Raw genomic sequence first — 17,208 nt, forward strand, 5'->3', positions numbered from 1 at the left:
ATTTGCAGAAAGATAAGACTGGAGGTTTGGTTTGTTTTTTTTTCATAGCCCAAAACTGAGAATTGTCATGGGTTCTCTCTGCTGTGTTGAATATCCTGAAATAATTTATATTTGTTTGGCTACATCAGCACTACTCCAGGGCTCAGTAATACCCACCACAGCCTAAAGCCAGTGGGGTCTATAAATTGTTCAGGGTGAAGCAGTCATTAAGGAAAGTGAAATAAATATATTCTAGAAATAAATATATTCTAGAGTCTATAATGAGTTAAAAGATCATTTTTCTGCTCTGAATTCTTCCCTCACCTGCGGGGCAGTTGTGTCCCAAGTGATTGCTCTGCTTTGCCATGCAGAAAACAAAGCTCCAGCTGTGACATAAATGTCCTCTAAAGCAGATTCAAGCAGTGGCACCCTGTCACCYATTGCTGCTGATTTTCCCACCTTTTTTATCTCCCACAGAACCACAACAAAATGAACTTACACAGAAATGGGTGAGCAGTGGAGGGCTCACACAAATGGGGTGGATATTCATCTGTGAAGRAACACAAAGAACAACTGCAATGGAAACAACAGCTCTGACAGGAATTTTTCTGTGCTGCCATTTCCATCAYCTCCCTCATCGTGTCCCCTGTCATCTCTAAACAAGAGTGAGCAGTAGGGATAAGCCTGAGGGCTCCCAGGGCTTGCAAATACCAAATGAAGCTAGAAAACCATGACCTTTAATTGCACCAGTAATTAATTAGCTTTTTAAGGAAAAAAAAACAGATGAGGGCTCATGCAGTTATCCTTCAGCTCACAACATGCCCCCAAAAAACAAGTTTTTAGCCTGAATACATATTCCTATGTAAGCCCTTAAAAGAAGAGTTGATGTTTCTTAACAGTCACTAGGAAAAAAAGAGAAGAGTGTATTAAAGTGATGATGSTGTAAGTTAGTTTAATCCATTTATTCAGGTGTTTTTGAGAGTAGCAAGATCCAATAAATAAGATTCTTCAGCAACTAACAGTCACCTGTTCTGTAATATTAAAATATTCGTTTAATAATAAGTTTAAAATAGGCTGAGTGTTCACCTTGCAAACAACTCTGAGGGTGCAGCAGAGAAGAGAGAAATTCTCTGCAGATGGAATTGTACCTGTGCAAGGTTAGGGTAGGGGATGAGGACCAGGGGGATCCAGTTGGAGTCATTAACTGGGAATGCTCAGCCCAGACACTTCATCTCCTCCTACGCTCACCGAACAAATGGGGATGTGGGAGCAGGGATCAGGATCTCCAGGTTCTGTAGAGGTAGTGAGGGTTGTCCCTGGGGAATGCACAGCAGAACGAATTCCCTCCCACTTCCATATTTCCAAAAATCACTGCTCAGGGCACAGGACACACTGTGCTTCAACTTTCACTGGTAAAAAGCTGAGATACACCAAAAAGGTCAAACAAAAGCAGCGCCCAACCTCTGTATCACAAAACATCCATTGCACCGACTCAGAGCAGATCAGGGCTTAACAAAGCTACGCTCGGAGCAGTTTAAAATATCCACATCCTGCAGTTTGCTGGAATTGTATCAATCCCTCAGCAAGGCCAGCTTCAGGTGCTTCTGAAATTGTTCCTCATGACGAGTGTTTTGAGTTCTGCCTTCAAGGATCTCTGAGCCAGACCCTGCGAGCTCTCCAGGAATGGGGCCCTGATTCTGCTCATGACTCTCTGGGGAACCAAGGAAGATTCCTGGTTTTCCTGTAACCCTAACAGCCTTTGGGWTGAATGATTTTACAAATGAGGGCAGGAGATATTTAAGGAGCTATCTAAACTGGCTTTTCACAAAACCAGTGTTTAACTCARCCCTTATCACTCTTGCCAGATTCAGGGAAGAATATTACACAACTGAAYCACAAAATCTCAAAAACATTCACATGAACGAATTCAGGTATTTGCATATATTACATCATGAGGTGTCTCCCAGGCAGACTTCCTAAACCTTAAAACCCACAAAAGGGGGTGATGCAGAGTTTCCTGCTGCAATAACTTCCTGCTTTTGTTTTCAAGGTTACTAAGACCTGAAGTGCTTTCAAATCAAAGAATTTACACCCTCATAATTGAAATTATGAGGGTGTAGAAAYTGATCCTTCATTATAGGTTAAAATCAAAATTGAATTAAAAATCMAGCACATGGACCACAAGGATCATAGAGAAGCTGTTTATGGCTCAAAGGCTTCCCAAATCAAAGCTGATGGCACCTTCATTTTGCTCTTGAGGAGGATGGAAGTTCAGCGAGGAGTATTTCAGATTCCTGTGCAGAATATTGGGTATTCAAGTTAAAACTCTACACCAAGCCTAAAAGTTATTTTTTCATATTTTTTTTTAACTCTTGAAATCAACAACCATTAAGTGGCTGCTGTATACAAACACCTTTTTCATGTCATTTTTGAGTGCTTCATAAAGAAGGGTGATTTTCCTTTCTTGTTTTTTTTTCCACTTTTATATTCTTTTTTTTTCCTTCCTATTTTCCAAGCATAAAACAGATGCAGAAATATTTCACGTGCTGTGGAATTGTCCAATTCACTTCACTCCCTTTGCTCCCCATTAAAAACCCCTCCACAAAGGATATAAAGGGAATGTTAAAAAGATTGGTCTTGACATGTTTTTGTTCACAGCAAAATTAGAATTGTTAATTATTTTTTATTTTAAATAAATATCCCTCAACTGTGCCACCATTCCAACATTCAAATGGAAAGGAGACCATTTACTGCTCACAAACACAGGGATTTGGGAGGGTGAGAGTGGAAAAGTGGCTTTGTAGGTGACAAAATGGCWAAAAAACTTAGGGAGCACAGAAAAATGTTTTATCAAAACTCTGGCCTGCCCAAATATAAAAGAAAAGTCCTAAATTTAAAAAAAAAAAGCAGTATTCTGTAGTTTAATTAGACAATTTTAAAACATTCAGGATATTAAAAAACCACCAATCCTCTCAAAAATGGATTTAGCAGATMAACTACTCACATTTTGTGTCGCAAATGTAGAATTTCAAAAGCTACAGGCCCAGCAAAGAGAAATCAATCCCGTTACATAACCCAGTTTTCAGATTGAGCTCCCCTGCCATCCACCTTCTGCTTCTGTCGAGAAATGAGCACAGGTTAGGCAGGAGCAGCTGAATCCGTGTAAACAAAGACTGCTTGGAACAACGAAAACATTGTTAACCTGCACAAATCACAAATCCCAGCGCTCATTAAAGCATGTTAAATCCGGGTTTGCCTTTCCAGTATTGCACTTGATGCCTTCAGGAGGGAGAACTTGGGTTAAGACAAAGCTGATACAGATCAAAATGTTCATTTTTTCTTTTTGGTTGGGCTGCTTTCCTTAATTATTGGAGCAACAAACAGGAAAAAGTTATAAAACCCCAACATGTGCATATTAAGGAATAGCAAACATGACTGAAACAGGAATTTTGTCACCACAGCTTCTCTAGGACAACTTAGGAAACAACAATTGAGGAAAATTCCTAAAGCCAAACCAAAAAACACAGCGTGAAAATGAAATGTGACYCATTTCTGCAAGGAGCACTGGAATCCAAAGCAGAGTTCCCTAAATACATTTATTGGACCCACTGAAAATCCCAGTAAAACTGCAATTCCCATTGCAATATATGCTCAAAATCCTGAATTCAATATCTGAAATGGACAAGCAGCCAAAACTTCATAAGGCTCAGCCTTCAGATTTTATATTATTTTATAAGAAATTGTGGTTTGCAGTTTGAGATTCCATGGGGAGAAAAAAAAATGAAGGCAGCAATGAAACCAAGCAAAGCTTCCTATCGTTGCAGGGAAACTTAAGGCTCAGTTTAACTTTTAATTTTGGGTTGCCAAAACCAACTCCATGAACTTGTCACACAAAAGGCCATTATTTCAGGAAACAATTGAAACAAACTTAAATTTAGATCCAAATGTGCTTAACTCCCTCTATTCAAATTTATCTCTGGCCTTGACACTCAGCACTTGACAATGATCCTCTGTAAGGAAATCTGCAAAGAGATCAGGAGAGARACACCCACCTCAGAGAGCCAATTTAATTCCTAAATTAAACACCTCAAAGGGTGACAAGGCAAAAAAAAAGTCTCTTTTCTTGCAAGACAATTCAATCCTGAAGTTCTTCGAATTATTCTCAAAATTGTCTCAGATAACTGAGGATTTTGATCATTGCTGTTAATGTTCGTTAAGAATTTTGGTCAGCAGTTTAATGAAGCAATATTCCTGGATTAATTAATCCAGTKGAATGCAATATGCAAACATTTAYTTTTCCTCTCTCTTTAAGATTATTTTTGAAACCCCTTCAAGTGAGTTGAAATTTTTCAAACCTCACAAAACAATAAGATTTTCAGACTTTTCTCCCTTTCAGTTTTGGGCTGAATTCAGTAATTAAAATTTGAGATGTGGTTGCTCATGTCAGAAGTACAAAAATTACCTTCTGAAGAAAATACAATTCTGCAGTGGCTGCCTCTTTCAGCATGGAAAGCAATTTCCTACTGCTTTAGAGTGGAGAAATATTTGAATATGGAGGTTGAATTTTCTTTTTCCTGCAACAACACCAGGAAGGGTCAACAAGAAGGATAAAAATTAAGATTTTTCTTAAGAAGGTGAGGTGAAGGAAGCACTTGTCTAATATCATCTGACTTACAGTCTAAAATAAGGTTTAATATCACAGAATRTAAAAAGAGTCAGTAATAAAATAATATACATTAAATATTCCTCTCACTACTGCTAATAGGAAGATACATACAGGGTTTTCTCATTTACCAAAAGCCTTTGTAAATGACCTGATTCTAAAGAGCTTTTTTTTTAAGATATTGTAAACATTTAGGATTTCTAAGGCTAAAAACAGGCACAAATCTTCCATGAACAGTTATTATTCCTAAAAGCATGAAGGAATATATTCCAAATCTGCTATTCCTTTTGATAACAATGGAAATAATTGAAATATAACATTATAATTCACAACGCAGATTCTTATTTTAAAAAGAAATACAGCTTAACCCTGACAACAATTAATAATAAATAGGGAATACTTTTTTTTTCCTTTTTTTTTTTTTTATCTGTTACATCAAAATGACATTTCCAGAATCTTTGTGCTGGGTACGACTCCAATTTTATAAAGTGGCAAAGTCGAAGGAGGAACTAAAACATCTCTAAGAGGGTAAAACTGAAAAAGTCAGCTTTAGTAGCACCCCAGAATCCCAACGATGCAGGAAAAACCTGCAATTCCATCCTGTCCAATTTTATAAAGTGGTAAAGTCGAAAGTGGAACTAAAACACCTCTAAGAGGGTAAAACTGAAAAATGTGAGCTTTAGTAGCACCCCAGGTTCCCAACAATGCAGGAAATTCCATCCTGAAGCCACGAGGTYGGTGGCACCTTTTAGCTACACCCCAGATTCCTAAAAAATCCCAACGACGCAGGAAAAACCTGTAATTCCGTCCCAAAGCCACGTGGCTGGTGGCACCTTTTAGCTGCACTCCAGATTCTCAAAAATGCAGGAAAAATCTGCAATTCCATCCTGAAGCCATGAGGTTGGTGACACCTTTCAGCAGCACCCCAAATTCCCAATAATACAGGAAAAATCTGCAATTCCATCCCGAATCCACGTGGTCCGTGGCACCTTCTGGAAGATGTTCAGCCATCCTTCGCATGAGGTGATTTTGTTTTGTGCCTCGTTAAGGTACCTGAGCCGCCAGTCCCATTTCAGGCTGGTTTTTCAAGTTTCCAGAGGTTTCCCCAACCCCTGCACCAGSCTCCAAGGAATGTGAGCAGCCACAAACTCCATCCTCCACCAGTCCTTTTAGGGTTTCTCCAGCCCTGCTCACCACCAGGTGATCTTGAACTCGTAGATGGGGCGCTTGCAGTAGTAGTGGTTGATGAGGTGTTTGTCACACACCCCGATGCACTGGTGGTCCACGGTGATGCCCCGGGCTGACAGGTCGGTGACAATGCAGTGCAGAAGGTCATAAACATCAGCCACAGCCTCCCAAGGCCCAAAGGACACGTCCACCTCGCAGTGGTGCTCAAAGAGCTTGGTCTCGCTCTCGCTCCTCTCGAAGCGCAGCGAGTTRAAGTGCGGGCACTCGTAGGGAGTGATGGGCATCTCCTCCTTGAACACGCACACCTTGAGCTTGGCAAACCTGGCTTTCCTCTGCATGGCTCGCAGCTTGGCTATCTCAATTATCCGCTCCAAATGGTCTGCAAAGCAAAGGAAAAACGCTTGGGAATTACAATGAATCACCCAGGAAAAGAGATCAAATGCAATTATTTCATGTGGAATGTTAGTGCAGTGTTCAGTGAGTTATTCTCACCTTAATATTAGCAGCATGTAGCAAAATATATAAATTTTATATTGTACATTACATATTCTACCTTACATATTGTACATTACATATTACACATTACATATTATATTTTAATATATTTTATTTTCTATACTGTATTTTCTGTATTATACATTATATATATAATACATTATGTATTATACATTATATACTATACATTATATATTATACATTATGCATTATACACTGTATTATCTATTTTATTTTATATATTACATATTATATACTATTATATAATAATCAAATCAATCTCCGTTATCAGTTTCTGGAAGTGTCATTTTGATGGACTAGATAATTTTTGAAAAAAAGGAAAAAAAGGAGTACTCCCCATTATTTATGTATTATCCCTATTATTAATTGTTGTCAGGGTTAAGCTGTATTGCTTTTTTAATCAAGAATCTGCATTGTGAATTATAATGTTATACTTCAATTATTTCCAYTGTTCTCAAAAGGAACAGCAGATTTGGAATATATTCCTTAATAAAACTTGGCCAAGTTATCTGGGGAAGTTGGCGGCCTTGAGTTTGTTCAGCTACAGGTCCTGACAGAACAAATGCAGACAAACTCAATAACATTATGGCCTTGATCTTGCTCTCTTTTAAGCACAGAAATCCACACCCTGGGGTGCAGCAGGACCTCAAAGATCTAAACAGCATGAAAAACACATCCTAAATGTCCCAGCTGCAATGGGTCTGGCTTGGGAGCTGAAAGCAGACTGAAAGCACGAAGTACAACACTGGAATCCCACTGGAAGAAACAATCAGTGCTACTTGGTTTATTTACCTTTGTAATATGGCATTAGGCCCAGGAAAGCTTGTCTAACTTTTTCTCCTTTAAGAGGCTGGATATCCTCTAGATTGTCTAGCAATGGTCCTATGGAATAATACTGAGCTTCCTTGTACACTGACCTCACTCGTTCTCGGGGTGGCAGGTCACCAGATCGGAGGAAGTTTAGTATGTCTCTAAAAAAAAAGGACAAAAATATCATTAACAAACACATTCCTGSCAAAAATCTCGCAGGTGGGAAAGGAGAGGAAACGCTGGATATTCACTGTTTGCTCTACCGAGACAGTAACTGAAACAAATGATCCAGATTCCCAGCRTTTGTTTTTAAAACTGTTTTGCCACGTTCAGTTTCCCAGTCATCATTTCACATTTTGCCTCTGTTGATATCAAAACTCATTTGAAAAAATATCAGTGTATTTTAAACAAAACATTCAGTGTGGAGGAAACCATTTATAASACAGGAGAGGCCACAGCATTTCATGGGAAAGAGTCACTGTATATCAAATTTAGGTCTGGGATAAAATAAACTTTTCAATTTTCCCAGAGAACCTTATTCATGGACATTTTATTCCACACAGACCCAGCTGAATGGATGGGACACTTGCGAAGGAGGTTTCTCTTCACAGATCAGGGCCATTTGTAGAATAAGAACAAGAATTTTAGAAAAAGAAAGGARAAAATTTCCTTGTAGTTCTGAAACACTGTTAGGCAATGGGATTTTTTAGTAGGGAAAGAAATYATTTAGTAAGTATTAGCCAACAAAAACTTTATCAAGTAAACAAAAAAATCACTTTATAATTGTTAACTAAAAAAATCTTATCAAATAAAGAAGCATCACTGCAATCTTCCTTAGACTGACAACAAATACAGCACGTGCTAACTTGGCTCTCTGTTCCAGCTCTATTTTCTATTGAGATTGACATCACAAATTAACTGGTTTTGCAGCAAACTGCCACATGTAAAGCCACCTTTATTTTAGAATAAACACAGTGGTTTAATCTATCTCTGTCCCAGGTTATGGTACAACCCCAAAATGCTTTGGAAATAATTCAATCCTTGTCTGTGGAAGACAATAAGGAAATGTCCGTGAAGAAGGAATAAGAAATTCAGAATAAATTGCAATGTGTGCTTTGGGCAAAGACCTGAACCCATGAACACTGATTACCTTTTTTAACAACCTCACCCCAATTCAAACATTAGCAATTCAATCATTAGCAATCATGATTAGTCTAATTAAATATAAAATAAAAGCTGAGCACCTAGGAAGGAAACCCAGAAGTGAAGGAATACAGAACTATCAGCAAAAATAATTTAGAAAAATAAATTCTTTAAGGCTTGAGCTTTTTTTACCAGTTATACCCTTCTTAAAGATGGAAAACATAATACTTCCAACTGTGTAAGAATCATAGATTCATTTCTTCCATTTCCTCTTCATTACAGACACCGAATATCAATTAAAACGCCGCGCTGTGTGAAGGAGCTTCCTATGCAAAGCAACACCAAACCCTTTTTTAAACCAAAACAATTTGATACCTTGAAAGGAGATACTCTAGAGGAGATAATGCATTAATTCAAAGCACTGTTGGTTTTTCCTTTCCCGTTGTACAGCCAACAAACTGTTTTTAACTGAATTACTCTTGTGATGTTTTGAAGGCGTGCAACGTTAAATGCTGTACAAATCTGATTTAAATCGAAGGAAAAACTGTTAAAAATTAAGTTTAAAAATAAGTTTTTGGTAAGAAGCTTCAAAGCACGCCCTGAGGAGTCTGTACATACCCAAAGTAGGTGCCATCCCTGTCGATGAAGTACCTGCCCTCAGCATCCGTGGGGATGTAGTGCCTGCCACTGAACATYGCTGCCAGCATGGTGTCCTCGTACCTCCGCAGTGTCGACAGTCTGGTGGTGAAAAACATCCCCCCCACGTTCAGTGGGACAACCTCTGGGAACTGCAAAAGCAACCAGGACATYAGACAGGTGACAAAGGGCACAGCTTCCCAAAGGCACAGCATCCAGTCTTTGCCACCGAGACAAAAGCGTGTTTCTTGCCCCACCACCACAAATCAGGGACCTCTGAGGGGTAAAACTTGGGAGCTTTGGCTCCTGGGAAGAATCAGGGAATGGTTTAATTGTGGTTGGAGATCTGAAACAGTAGAAATCACTCAGCTGGAATAGCAGACATTCATTTTGAAGTATTAATGCCTCCTCTTGGCTCTTTTGGGGAAAGGAAAGCACAAAACAAAACCCTTTCCCCAGCCTTACACAGACAGAAGGGAGGATATTTCAGGTCAACTTTACACTCAGTTGGTTCCTTTACACAACCAGACTATACTATACACTGAAAAAAATCTGCATTTCTTTACATCAGGCTGAAAATCTTATTATCACACCCTAGGCTGCCTTAGGCACCAGAATAAACACTTAATTGCATTTCTCAAGTGCAACATGGATGGAACTTACAAGTAAAAATAAATCCAAGCACCTCAGTGCTTTTTTATTCAAACACGAAAGTGAGCTGGCCCCCAGAGAAATCCTGAACTCCCTGGTTCTGTGTGCTGCTGTGATCATCCCCCGCTCAGGTGAGCCCTTACCTGCTGAGGCAGCAGAGGCAGCGCTTGTCCTGCCTGGGTGGCGGTGGGAGTGGCCGGCTCTTGGAAATCATCCTCAGCGTCCGAGCTCGACATGGCATCATCCGGCTTCGCACTCACTTTGTTCTGCCCCGTGACTACCACCATCCCTCTGGCTCTGGGGAGCAGCTCTGCCGGGTACGAGGCCGTGGCAGTGCTGAGGGGAGACCCAAATTACCCGAATTAATCACCCCAATCACCGGGGCGCTGCCCGCGTCACCCCGAGCGTTCGCGTTGACAGCGGCGGCGTTAYTCCCGGGACAAGGATGCTGCAGGGATGCCGAGCACCGCTGTTGAGGGCTGGGGGCAGCAGTGCCGCTATTCCAAGGCCCTCCAACCCCGGAGCCGCTGGCAGAGGCTGGGGAAGAGGAGCCCGGCATCCATTGGCTGCACAGAGCAGGGAGCGATTGGCTCCGCCGCGGCTTTGCAGGAAAATGTCATTTGCTGGGAGAATTTGGGTGGCCGCTGTCCCAGCCTGTCCCTCGGCATGGGCGGGATGCAGGAACACGGCCCTGCCAGGGGCGGGATGCAGGGAACGCGGCCCCGCCATTGGCGACACCCGCGCTCCGTCTGTCACCTTCAGCCGCTCCCCGGGAGCGGGGACGGGCACYGGAATTCCCTGGGAAATGGGAAAAGCGGGATTTCCAAGGAGCCAGGGAAAGCAGGCGTTTCCCTGCCCGCTGCATCACATCACACCACGCACACGAGACACAAATATTTAACCCTGCTTATCACTCTGCTAATTACCAATTTAATTTCCTATCCCCTACGAGGCTTCTCAGTCCATCATCCTCAGTCGGAGGATGGGATGCACTGACAATAAACTGCACGATGAAAATAATAATTGCAAGAGCAGAGTAGCAAAAAGAAACCCTGCTGCTCTCCTTACACTGCATTATGTAAAATCCCTTTTTCCAGCAGCATCACAACTCCCTAACAAARATACTCCACCACCAAAGCTTTACCTGCCTCTAAACCTTCTCTCAGATCGTTCTAAAATATAGAAAGAGGAGGATTATGTGCACAAGCACATCTGGCACATTTATTTATCAACTAAAAGATGCTCCCCCTCAAAATCAGCAGGAAAAAAATGACATAAAATTTTAGAAGGCATTATTAATTATGTTGTCTTAATAATTCTGCTAAGAGACATTGTTACATTGTCAGATCTCAGCTCTTAAAGGAAACACTGAGCTCACAGTGAACCCACACAGACCTGGATGCTCCTGGGCAAAACAGATACTTTTCAGAGACCTGATCAGACCAAAATTTGAGGTGAAACATCCTGTTCAACACCCTAATAACATAGATAAGCAGGTACTGTGAAGTTTCAAACATTTCTGTTTAAGCTGCAGCTCCTTAAGAGGTTGGGCTCAGCTCAGAGAGGGATTTAATTTCTCTCCTCTTACAGTTCATAATCATTTTCCCAGCACAGCCCAAAGCACAGGCAGATAAATAAGGATGGAAGTGCTTCTGAAGGGCCACACCCTATYAACAATTTTAATCTTTGTCCTAAAACAATATTTATTCTGACATCAGCAATTATCCAAACAAGTCAGTTATGCCTCACAAAGAATATACACAATATAAAGATTATTTTGCTAAGGAGGCAAACAAATTATCACCCAGAAACAGCTCGCAGAAGCTTCATTTATAAGATGCACAGTCAAAAATTGAGGGTGAGCCTGTACTTACWGTGAATGTATTATTTACAATGCTGCCCCTTGACACCAGTGCTTTGGCTGCTATTTCCATTTATTAAGACTATTCAAAAGAACCCAAGATTGACCAAAAATGTGTTCTTGGTCTGCATTTTTCAAGGATGTCCCATAGATGTCACTTAAATGGAGTGTACTGGGAATAAACAGCACTCACTCTGTTAAATATATCAGCATTACTGACCACAGAATGGGTTTTGGGGRAAGCTCATCCATTTGGCACTGCACCAAAAATGGCCTCTTACCTACCAGAACTAAAAGTCTGAGAAAAATGAATCTTTCTTCTTCTTTCATAATCCTCCTTCAACATGACACCAAGGTTTAAGGGGGAAAAAWCCATGAGACAGCATTAATGATGTTCTACTTGGGAATAACAACCTCCTTTGCCATTGGAACATCCACACAAATAACCCTCAATAAAGAGGTTTAGTGCACAAGTTCTCAGCCCAACATTAGTGCAGGATTTCAAGAATAAGCTTAGTGGCAATAAAAAGATTAATGAGTGACGAGTTGAACCTGTTTTTTGACGGTCATTAAAAGGTGAGTGAAGTCCCTCTCGAGGCTGGCTTCACCTCTTCACCCACAGAGCAGTGAACCAGAGCGGTGCTGACAGGAGCAGAGTCCTCCTGAAACGAACACAGAGGTTAATCCCTGCATTTTATGAAGAAAACAAACCCATCTGAATCACAGARTTACAGAATGGTTTGGGTTGAACTGGACCTTAARGATCACCCAGCTCCACCTCCCTGCCATGTTCACACATGAGTTTGCTCCAAGCCCCATCCAGCCTGGGCTGATCCTCTCCTTGCCACTTAAAGCACGTGCAATCGTTAATTTTAACTCTGGGCAGAAATATTCCTTTGTCAAACCTCTTACTAAATTTACAAAACTTATTTCAACTAAATAAATGCCTCCATTTCCCTTTCAAACACATCCAGATCTAGATCAACAGATAGTTAATGAGAAGACACCACCAATAAACAAAATTATCATTAAATCAAATATTTGACTGAACCATACCTCAGCAGCATCCARCTCCACCAGAAATGCCTCCTTCCACTTCTTCCACCTGTCATTTAAATGCAGGAATTGCTTCCTGGAGTTTTGCTGGGGACAGCTCAGKTATTGTCCCTCACAAATGAACTGGCCCTGCCAGTTTGGCTTCATTCCCCAGGAAATGACAGCAGCCCTTGAGCTGCATCAAGCTGGGCTTGATGCTAAGATTTAAAGCAGCTTTTCAAGGCTCTGCTGTTGCCTCAACTGCTCTGTTATTTTGTTCAAACAACTTTTTCTTAAATACCTTCTGAGGGTGCACCAGTGCTGGTGGAGTTACAAACCTAAAAAAAGTTAAATATCTACAAAAAAGTTGCATAGTAGTTATACAGTCAAAGACTTTTTCATCAAGGTACGGATGTATGAATCCATCACAGAAACCCACACAAACTTCTGTTCAAAGGTAACTCTTCCAGATGTGCTTTAACTGGATTGTCAGAAAGGCTCCCCCTTTTTAAAGAGAAACTGGGGTACAATGAGACCTGATTTAGCAGTCTCTGCACAGACAGCTTCAAGRGACTCAGATGATCAAAGGTTTGTGTGAACATGGTGTGAAAAGACACAACATCCAGTAAATTCTAATGAATCTGTGTCAGAATAGCAAAGAAACATCCTGGAAGAGGGGCCGGCATCTCTGAGCTGCAGTAAACTGTGTTAAACATTGGAYTGGAAAGTCCTGGACACAGTCAGCATCTCTAGACATAAACAACAACACAGAGTATGATGAAAGGACAGTGTAACTCAACTTTTGCAGCTGAGAGCAAGGACAGGGTATGGGAGCGAGAAGGATGGGACTCTGCATCACAGGGACCTTCCAGGGCAGGAGCAGGACAGCACGGAGAGCTGGCAGGGGGCTGGCAGTGACCAGTGGGTAAAGGACTTTGGGGCTGCGCTCACCGGTGCCTGGCACTGCCCCTCACACAAATTCCACAGCTTTTAGAGCTGGGAGCCGCCTGCCAGCTGTGAGGAGCTGAGGCACCACCCACAGGCATCCCCAGCGCGGCTGGATGGGGCAGCACAGCCCCGAGCGCTGGCTACGCCAGGAATCCATCAATTCAATCAATATTAAAATAATAACTAATTAATAATTAATTCTTAACCCTCACTTCGCGTCTTGCCAGGGTGACAGCCCCACCGCCGGCCCCGGCCGCGGTCCCTCCGCTCCGCGACCCCTCCAGCCCGGCGGCCTCCCCGCCGCTCCCTCACCTGCCGCGGGTCGGTACCGGAGCCGAAACCCCCGCCGGGGATGGAAGGGATGGAGGGGATAAAGGCAGGAAGGGATGAGGGCAGCGGGGCCGGCTGTCCCCGCCCGCGCTCACCTGGTGCCCGCCCGCGGCTGCGGCTCCGCTCCGCTCCGGCCCGGGGGGAGCGGCCGCGCCCCCGCGTCACGTACGGGCCCATCCGGGTCCCGGCGGGCGGAGCCGGCACCGGCAGCGGGAGCGGGAGCGGCACCGGCAGCGCTGGGGGTTCTCCCTCAGCCCCCCGCAGCTCCGAGGGACACGCCGGGCGCTAATTAGCCGGGTTAATGAGCGGCGCCCCCCGAGCAGCAGGGGAGGCCCGACCTCGCTGGGGGAAGGAGCGGGAAAAGCTCCGGCCCTCACGGCACCAGGCGTCCTTCAGCACGGGGGGTTATGGACGATAATCATCCCAAACGGAGCGACAGAGAAACGGGGGAAACGCGAAACTGTGCCAGATCCTCAAAGGAGGAATTGTGGAGATACAAATATTTGGAAAGAACTCCTCTCAAAATCAGTGGGGAAGGTTGAGGCCACCTTCAGCGCCTTGACCCACCGAGGTGAGCAGAAACTGAGAGACAACCACCATCCCAAAAACACCTGACAAAAATAATCGCGTTCCACGTTGTATCGCCAAGTTTTGATCTTTAGGATACAACTTCACAAGGTTTCAGTAGCAGTTTTCCCCCATCTCTGAACACAGTTGCTTTTGAGGAACAAAATCAAAGGACTAAGCTACTTCTTCCTGCAGTAACCAAATCCCACATTACTTTCTTTATACTTCTCAGTGGGACAYTCCAACTCACTATTTCTTCATCACYCAGCTATTAAAAGCAAACAAAAAGCATTAAATTGCAAATCTTAAAATTAGATCCAAACCCAGGACATGAGATCATATCTTTCCTTACATCATTATCTTGAATGATGAGTAACATATCAATATCTTGAATTATTTAAATCTTAACTTGGAAGTAAAACTGTTAATAAATAAATAAACAAAAATCACATTTAAAGCATTTATTTTGAAAAATAAAATACAAAAGATCATTGAGTTGTAATTGTACATGTAATTTATCAACTTTTTTTTTTTTTTAAATAAAAGATATTTAACAATTTCCACATATGAATAAGACAAACAGCTGTTCCACCAAAAATCTTTTAGGACATGCACAGACCACTCTTGAAAGCTTTGTACATTTAAAACCAAACTGCTACAAGAAACAAAAGAATCTTTGAAGATGRAGCTCTGTAATTAAGACAGAAGAGCAATTTCAGAGACAGGCATTGCTTTTGCRTTTTTTAAAACCTTAAAAAAATAGTTGTGCGAATGTAATGCAGTTCTACATTAACATCTGTGATTTTTTTTTKTKTTGTTTTTTTAACAGGTTTACATGCGCTCACAACAGCAAAATTTGGAACTAAACCAGGATGAAAGAAACAGGAGACAACATTCTGAAGAGAGCAGGCCATGAGCAGCACACCTCTGATCCCAGGGGACAGGCCTGAGGGATCATTCCCATGGAAAAGGCAGCAGCTGATCTAAAGAAAAAGAAATATATTTGAGCTTTCCTGGTAATGTTCAGCTTTTTATCCTTGACAGCATTTTGGAATTATAAATAATGCAGAATTAAGAGTGGCATTGTTGTCTCAGTGGGTGAAAAGTCACTGCCAAGATAAATCCCATTCCTGCAAGGAATGTGGCTGCTTTGTCCATTGTTTATCACTAGAGAGACTGYTTGGAGCATAACACAAAATAAAATTGATTTTCCACTTCCATCCCAAACCCTTGTGACCCTGGGCTGCAGTGCCATGCTGGAAATGTCCCTCCCTACAGTGGGAATTCACTGCTGGGAAGTTCCCAGCTTGGTTTCTCAGAAGCTGGGCAGCAGCTTTAGACAGAAATATTGCACTTTGGAATCCATTTTTCAGAGCTAAGTGGCAACCTGAGGTTGGTGCTTTAGTCGTTTTAACATTGACTGTGTAAAAAGATGATGCTTTTTCTATTGATTCTATTGATTTCAAGTGAAGGCCAGCAATTAATCTCTGGGAAGCTTTTAGATCCATTATTCCTACACGGGGCAGTGCTTTTGGCTATTTTTAGGGTTATTTATATTTATGGCCACGTAAGGATCTATTTTGGGGATATTGGTGGGGCAYGTTGCTTTGGGCTATATTTAAACTGGATTTAAATTTTGCCATCTTTTGTTGTTGGGCCAGATCATCTGACAGCGAGGTTGACAAGTAAAAATCCTGGATTAACGCAGGAAATCTTGCATCATTCATTCCTTAAGTGGTCTGGAATTTACTGAGCTCCCTGCAAAATCGTGTCACTGTTTATTCAGTGACTAAAGTGCAGCTTATTGAAAATACTGGCTATGAGTTGTTAAAAGCAAGTATTACAAATCAGCTCATCTTTAGCAGTTTCCTTGAAAAAAACATACCTTCATATTTTTCTTACCCACGGAGTTACAGAAACTAAAAAAATAATCATCTTAACTAAATAAAAAGMAACAAATGAGCAGAAATACTCTTCTATTACCTTCTGTGCAAGAAATGTCCATTGTACCTTCTATTCCATAGGTTCAGTCTGTCAAGTGAATAATTAGAAAGAAATTATTTTACATTAGAGGACATAAATACCATCAACAGCAATATCTGTACTCCAAACCTTCGAGCTGTTTAGTTACATTAAGTTTATCTTTATATAATACTAAAGGAGAACACTATCAGCCTCAATTTGATCAAGATTTTATGGTTGAAGAAATATTCTTTATTATTTGACAATGCTTATTTTTAATCTTTAAGATGGTGTTTCTTTGCTCTGGATAAATCTGCTCAGAGTTTGGTAAATACTGTATTTAAACCAAGCTAATTGTATCAATCCACTTCCTGGAATTTAGCAGGAACCTCTCTATCACATGGAATGAAGATGATTATTTATTATTCAGACTGGCCCAGATTCTTCTGGGTATCACCAGATAATCAGAAAACACAAACAGCATTATTTAACTGACAGATACTGTATGCAGAACGAGGATTTAAAGGATTAAACCAGGATTTATCCCAAATCAAGGATTTTTTTTTGCTAGCACACCATCTATACCCAGCGTGCTCAGGTTTGAAGGATCCCCCTGCATTTTCCATAAATCCTTCTCAGCGGTATTTCCCCTCCTGTCCAGGCCCACCCTACTGCTGCAGCTTTCTGTGGATAATCCCAGCAATGCCATGAGGAAGCCCAGGAGTGATCCTGCCAGGACCTTGAAGCAGCACACACGGAGCAGACACCGGGGCCAGCAGTGACAGGGGACAACGCCRTGAGCAACAGGGCTGGATGGTTCTCCAGCAGCTGAGCAAAGCACGAGCACTGAGTGATGAAAACATCCAGGGAAAAAAAGCCAAGCCCACGTTAGAGATCACACAAAGGCTGCTCAGAAAGA

The 17,208-nt window shown here is 41.7% G+C and overlaps 2 protein-coding genes and 1 long non-coding RNA gene across 7 annotated transcripts in view; 1 reads left to right on the forward strand and 2 right to left on the reverse strand.

The window, feature by feature from the left end:
• Positions 1-3,588: 3,588 nt before the first annotated feature.
• Positions 3,589-13,946, reverse strand: KCTD7 (potassium channel tetramerization domain containing 7). 3 transcript variants are annotated; one of them, XM_057385535.1, is made up of 6 exons: positions 13,856-13,946; positions 12,000-12,109; positions 9,730-9,922; positions 8,918-9,087; positions 7,139-7,317; positions 3,589-6,209 (listed from the first exon to the last, which is right to left on the reverse strand). In XM_057385535.1, the coding sequence occupies exons 3-6, from the start codon at positions 9,871-9,873 to the stop codon at positions 5,833-5,835; spliced, it is 870 nt and encodes a 289-aa protein (XP_057241518.1). In that variant the 5' UTR covers positions 9,874-9,922; positions 12,000-12,109; positions 13,856-13,946; the 3' UTR covers positions 3,589-5,832. The 3 variants fall into 3 exon arrangements, with proteins under 3 accessions (XP_057241518.1, XP_057241517.1, XP_057241519.1); XM_057385534.1 differs by lacking the exon at positions 13,856-13,946 and adding an exon at positions 13,743-13,844; XM_057385536.1 differs by lacking the exon at positions 13,856-13,946 and adding an exon at positions 12,504-13,303.
• On the forward strand, positions 13,906-17,011 carry LOC130585164 (uncharacterized). 3 transcript variants are annotated; one of them, XR_008966563.1, is made up of 3 exons: positions 13,966-14,331; positions 15,157-15,343; positions 16,951-17,011. It is a non-coding gene; the product is annotated as an uncharacterized LOC130585164 (long non-coding RNA). The 3 variants fall into 3 exon arrangements; XR_008966564.1 differs by lacking the exon at positions 16,951-17,011 and adding an exon at positions 16,861-16,920; XR_008966562.1 differs by lacking the exon at positions 16,951-17,011 and having other exon boundaries at positions 13,906-14,331; positions 15,157-15,402.
• Positions 15,248-17,208, reverse strand: part of TPST1 (tyrosylprotein sulfotransferase 1) — a 33,513-nt gene continuing 31,552 nt past the window's right edge. The window contains exons 5-6 of the mRNA XM_057385533.1: positions 16,311-16,358; positions 15,248-15,310 (exon numbers count right to left, since the gene is read on the reverse strand). Coding sequence (XP_057241516.1) covers positions 16,341-16,358 — 18 coding nt within the window. The 3' untranslated portion in view covers positions 15,248-15,310; positions 16,311-16,340. The remainder of the gene's footprint in view (positions 15,311-16,310; positions 16,359-17,208) is intronic.

The sequence above is a fragment of the Malurus melanocephalus genome, unplaced genomic scaffold (assembly GCF_030028575.1).
Source record: "Malurus melanocephalus ecotype Western Australia unplaced genomic scaffold, MMel_1.1 scaffold_838, whole genome shotgun sequence".
In the NCBI taxonomy this organism is placed as follows: Eukaryota; Metazoa; Chordata; class Aves; order Passeriformes; family Maluridae; genus Malurus; species Malurus melanocephalus.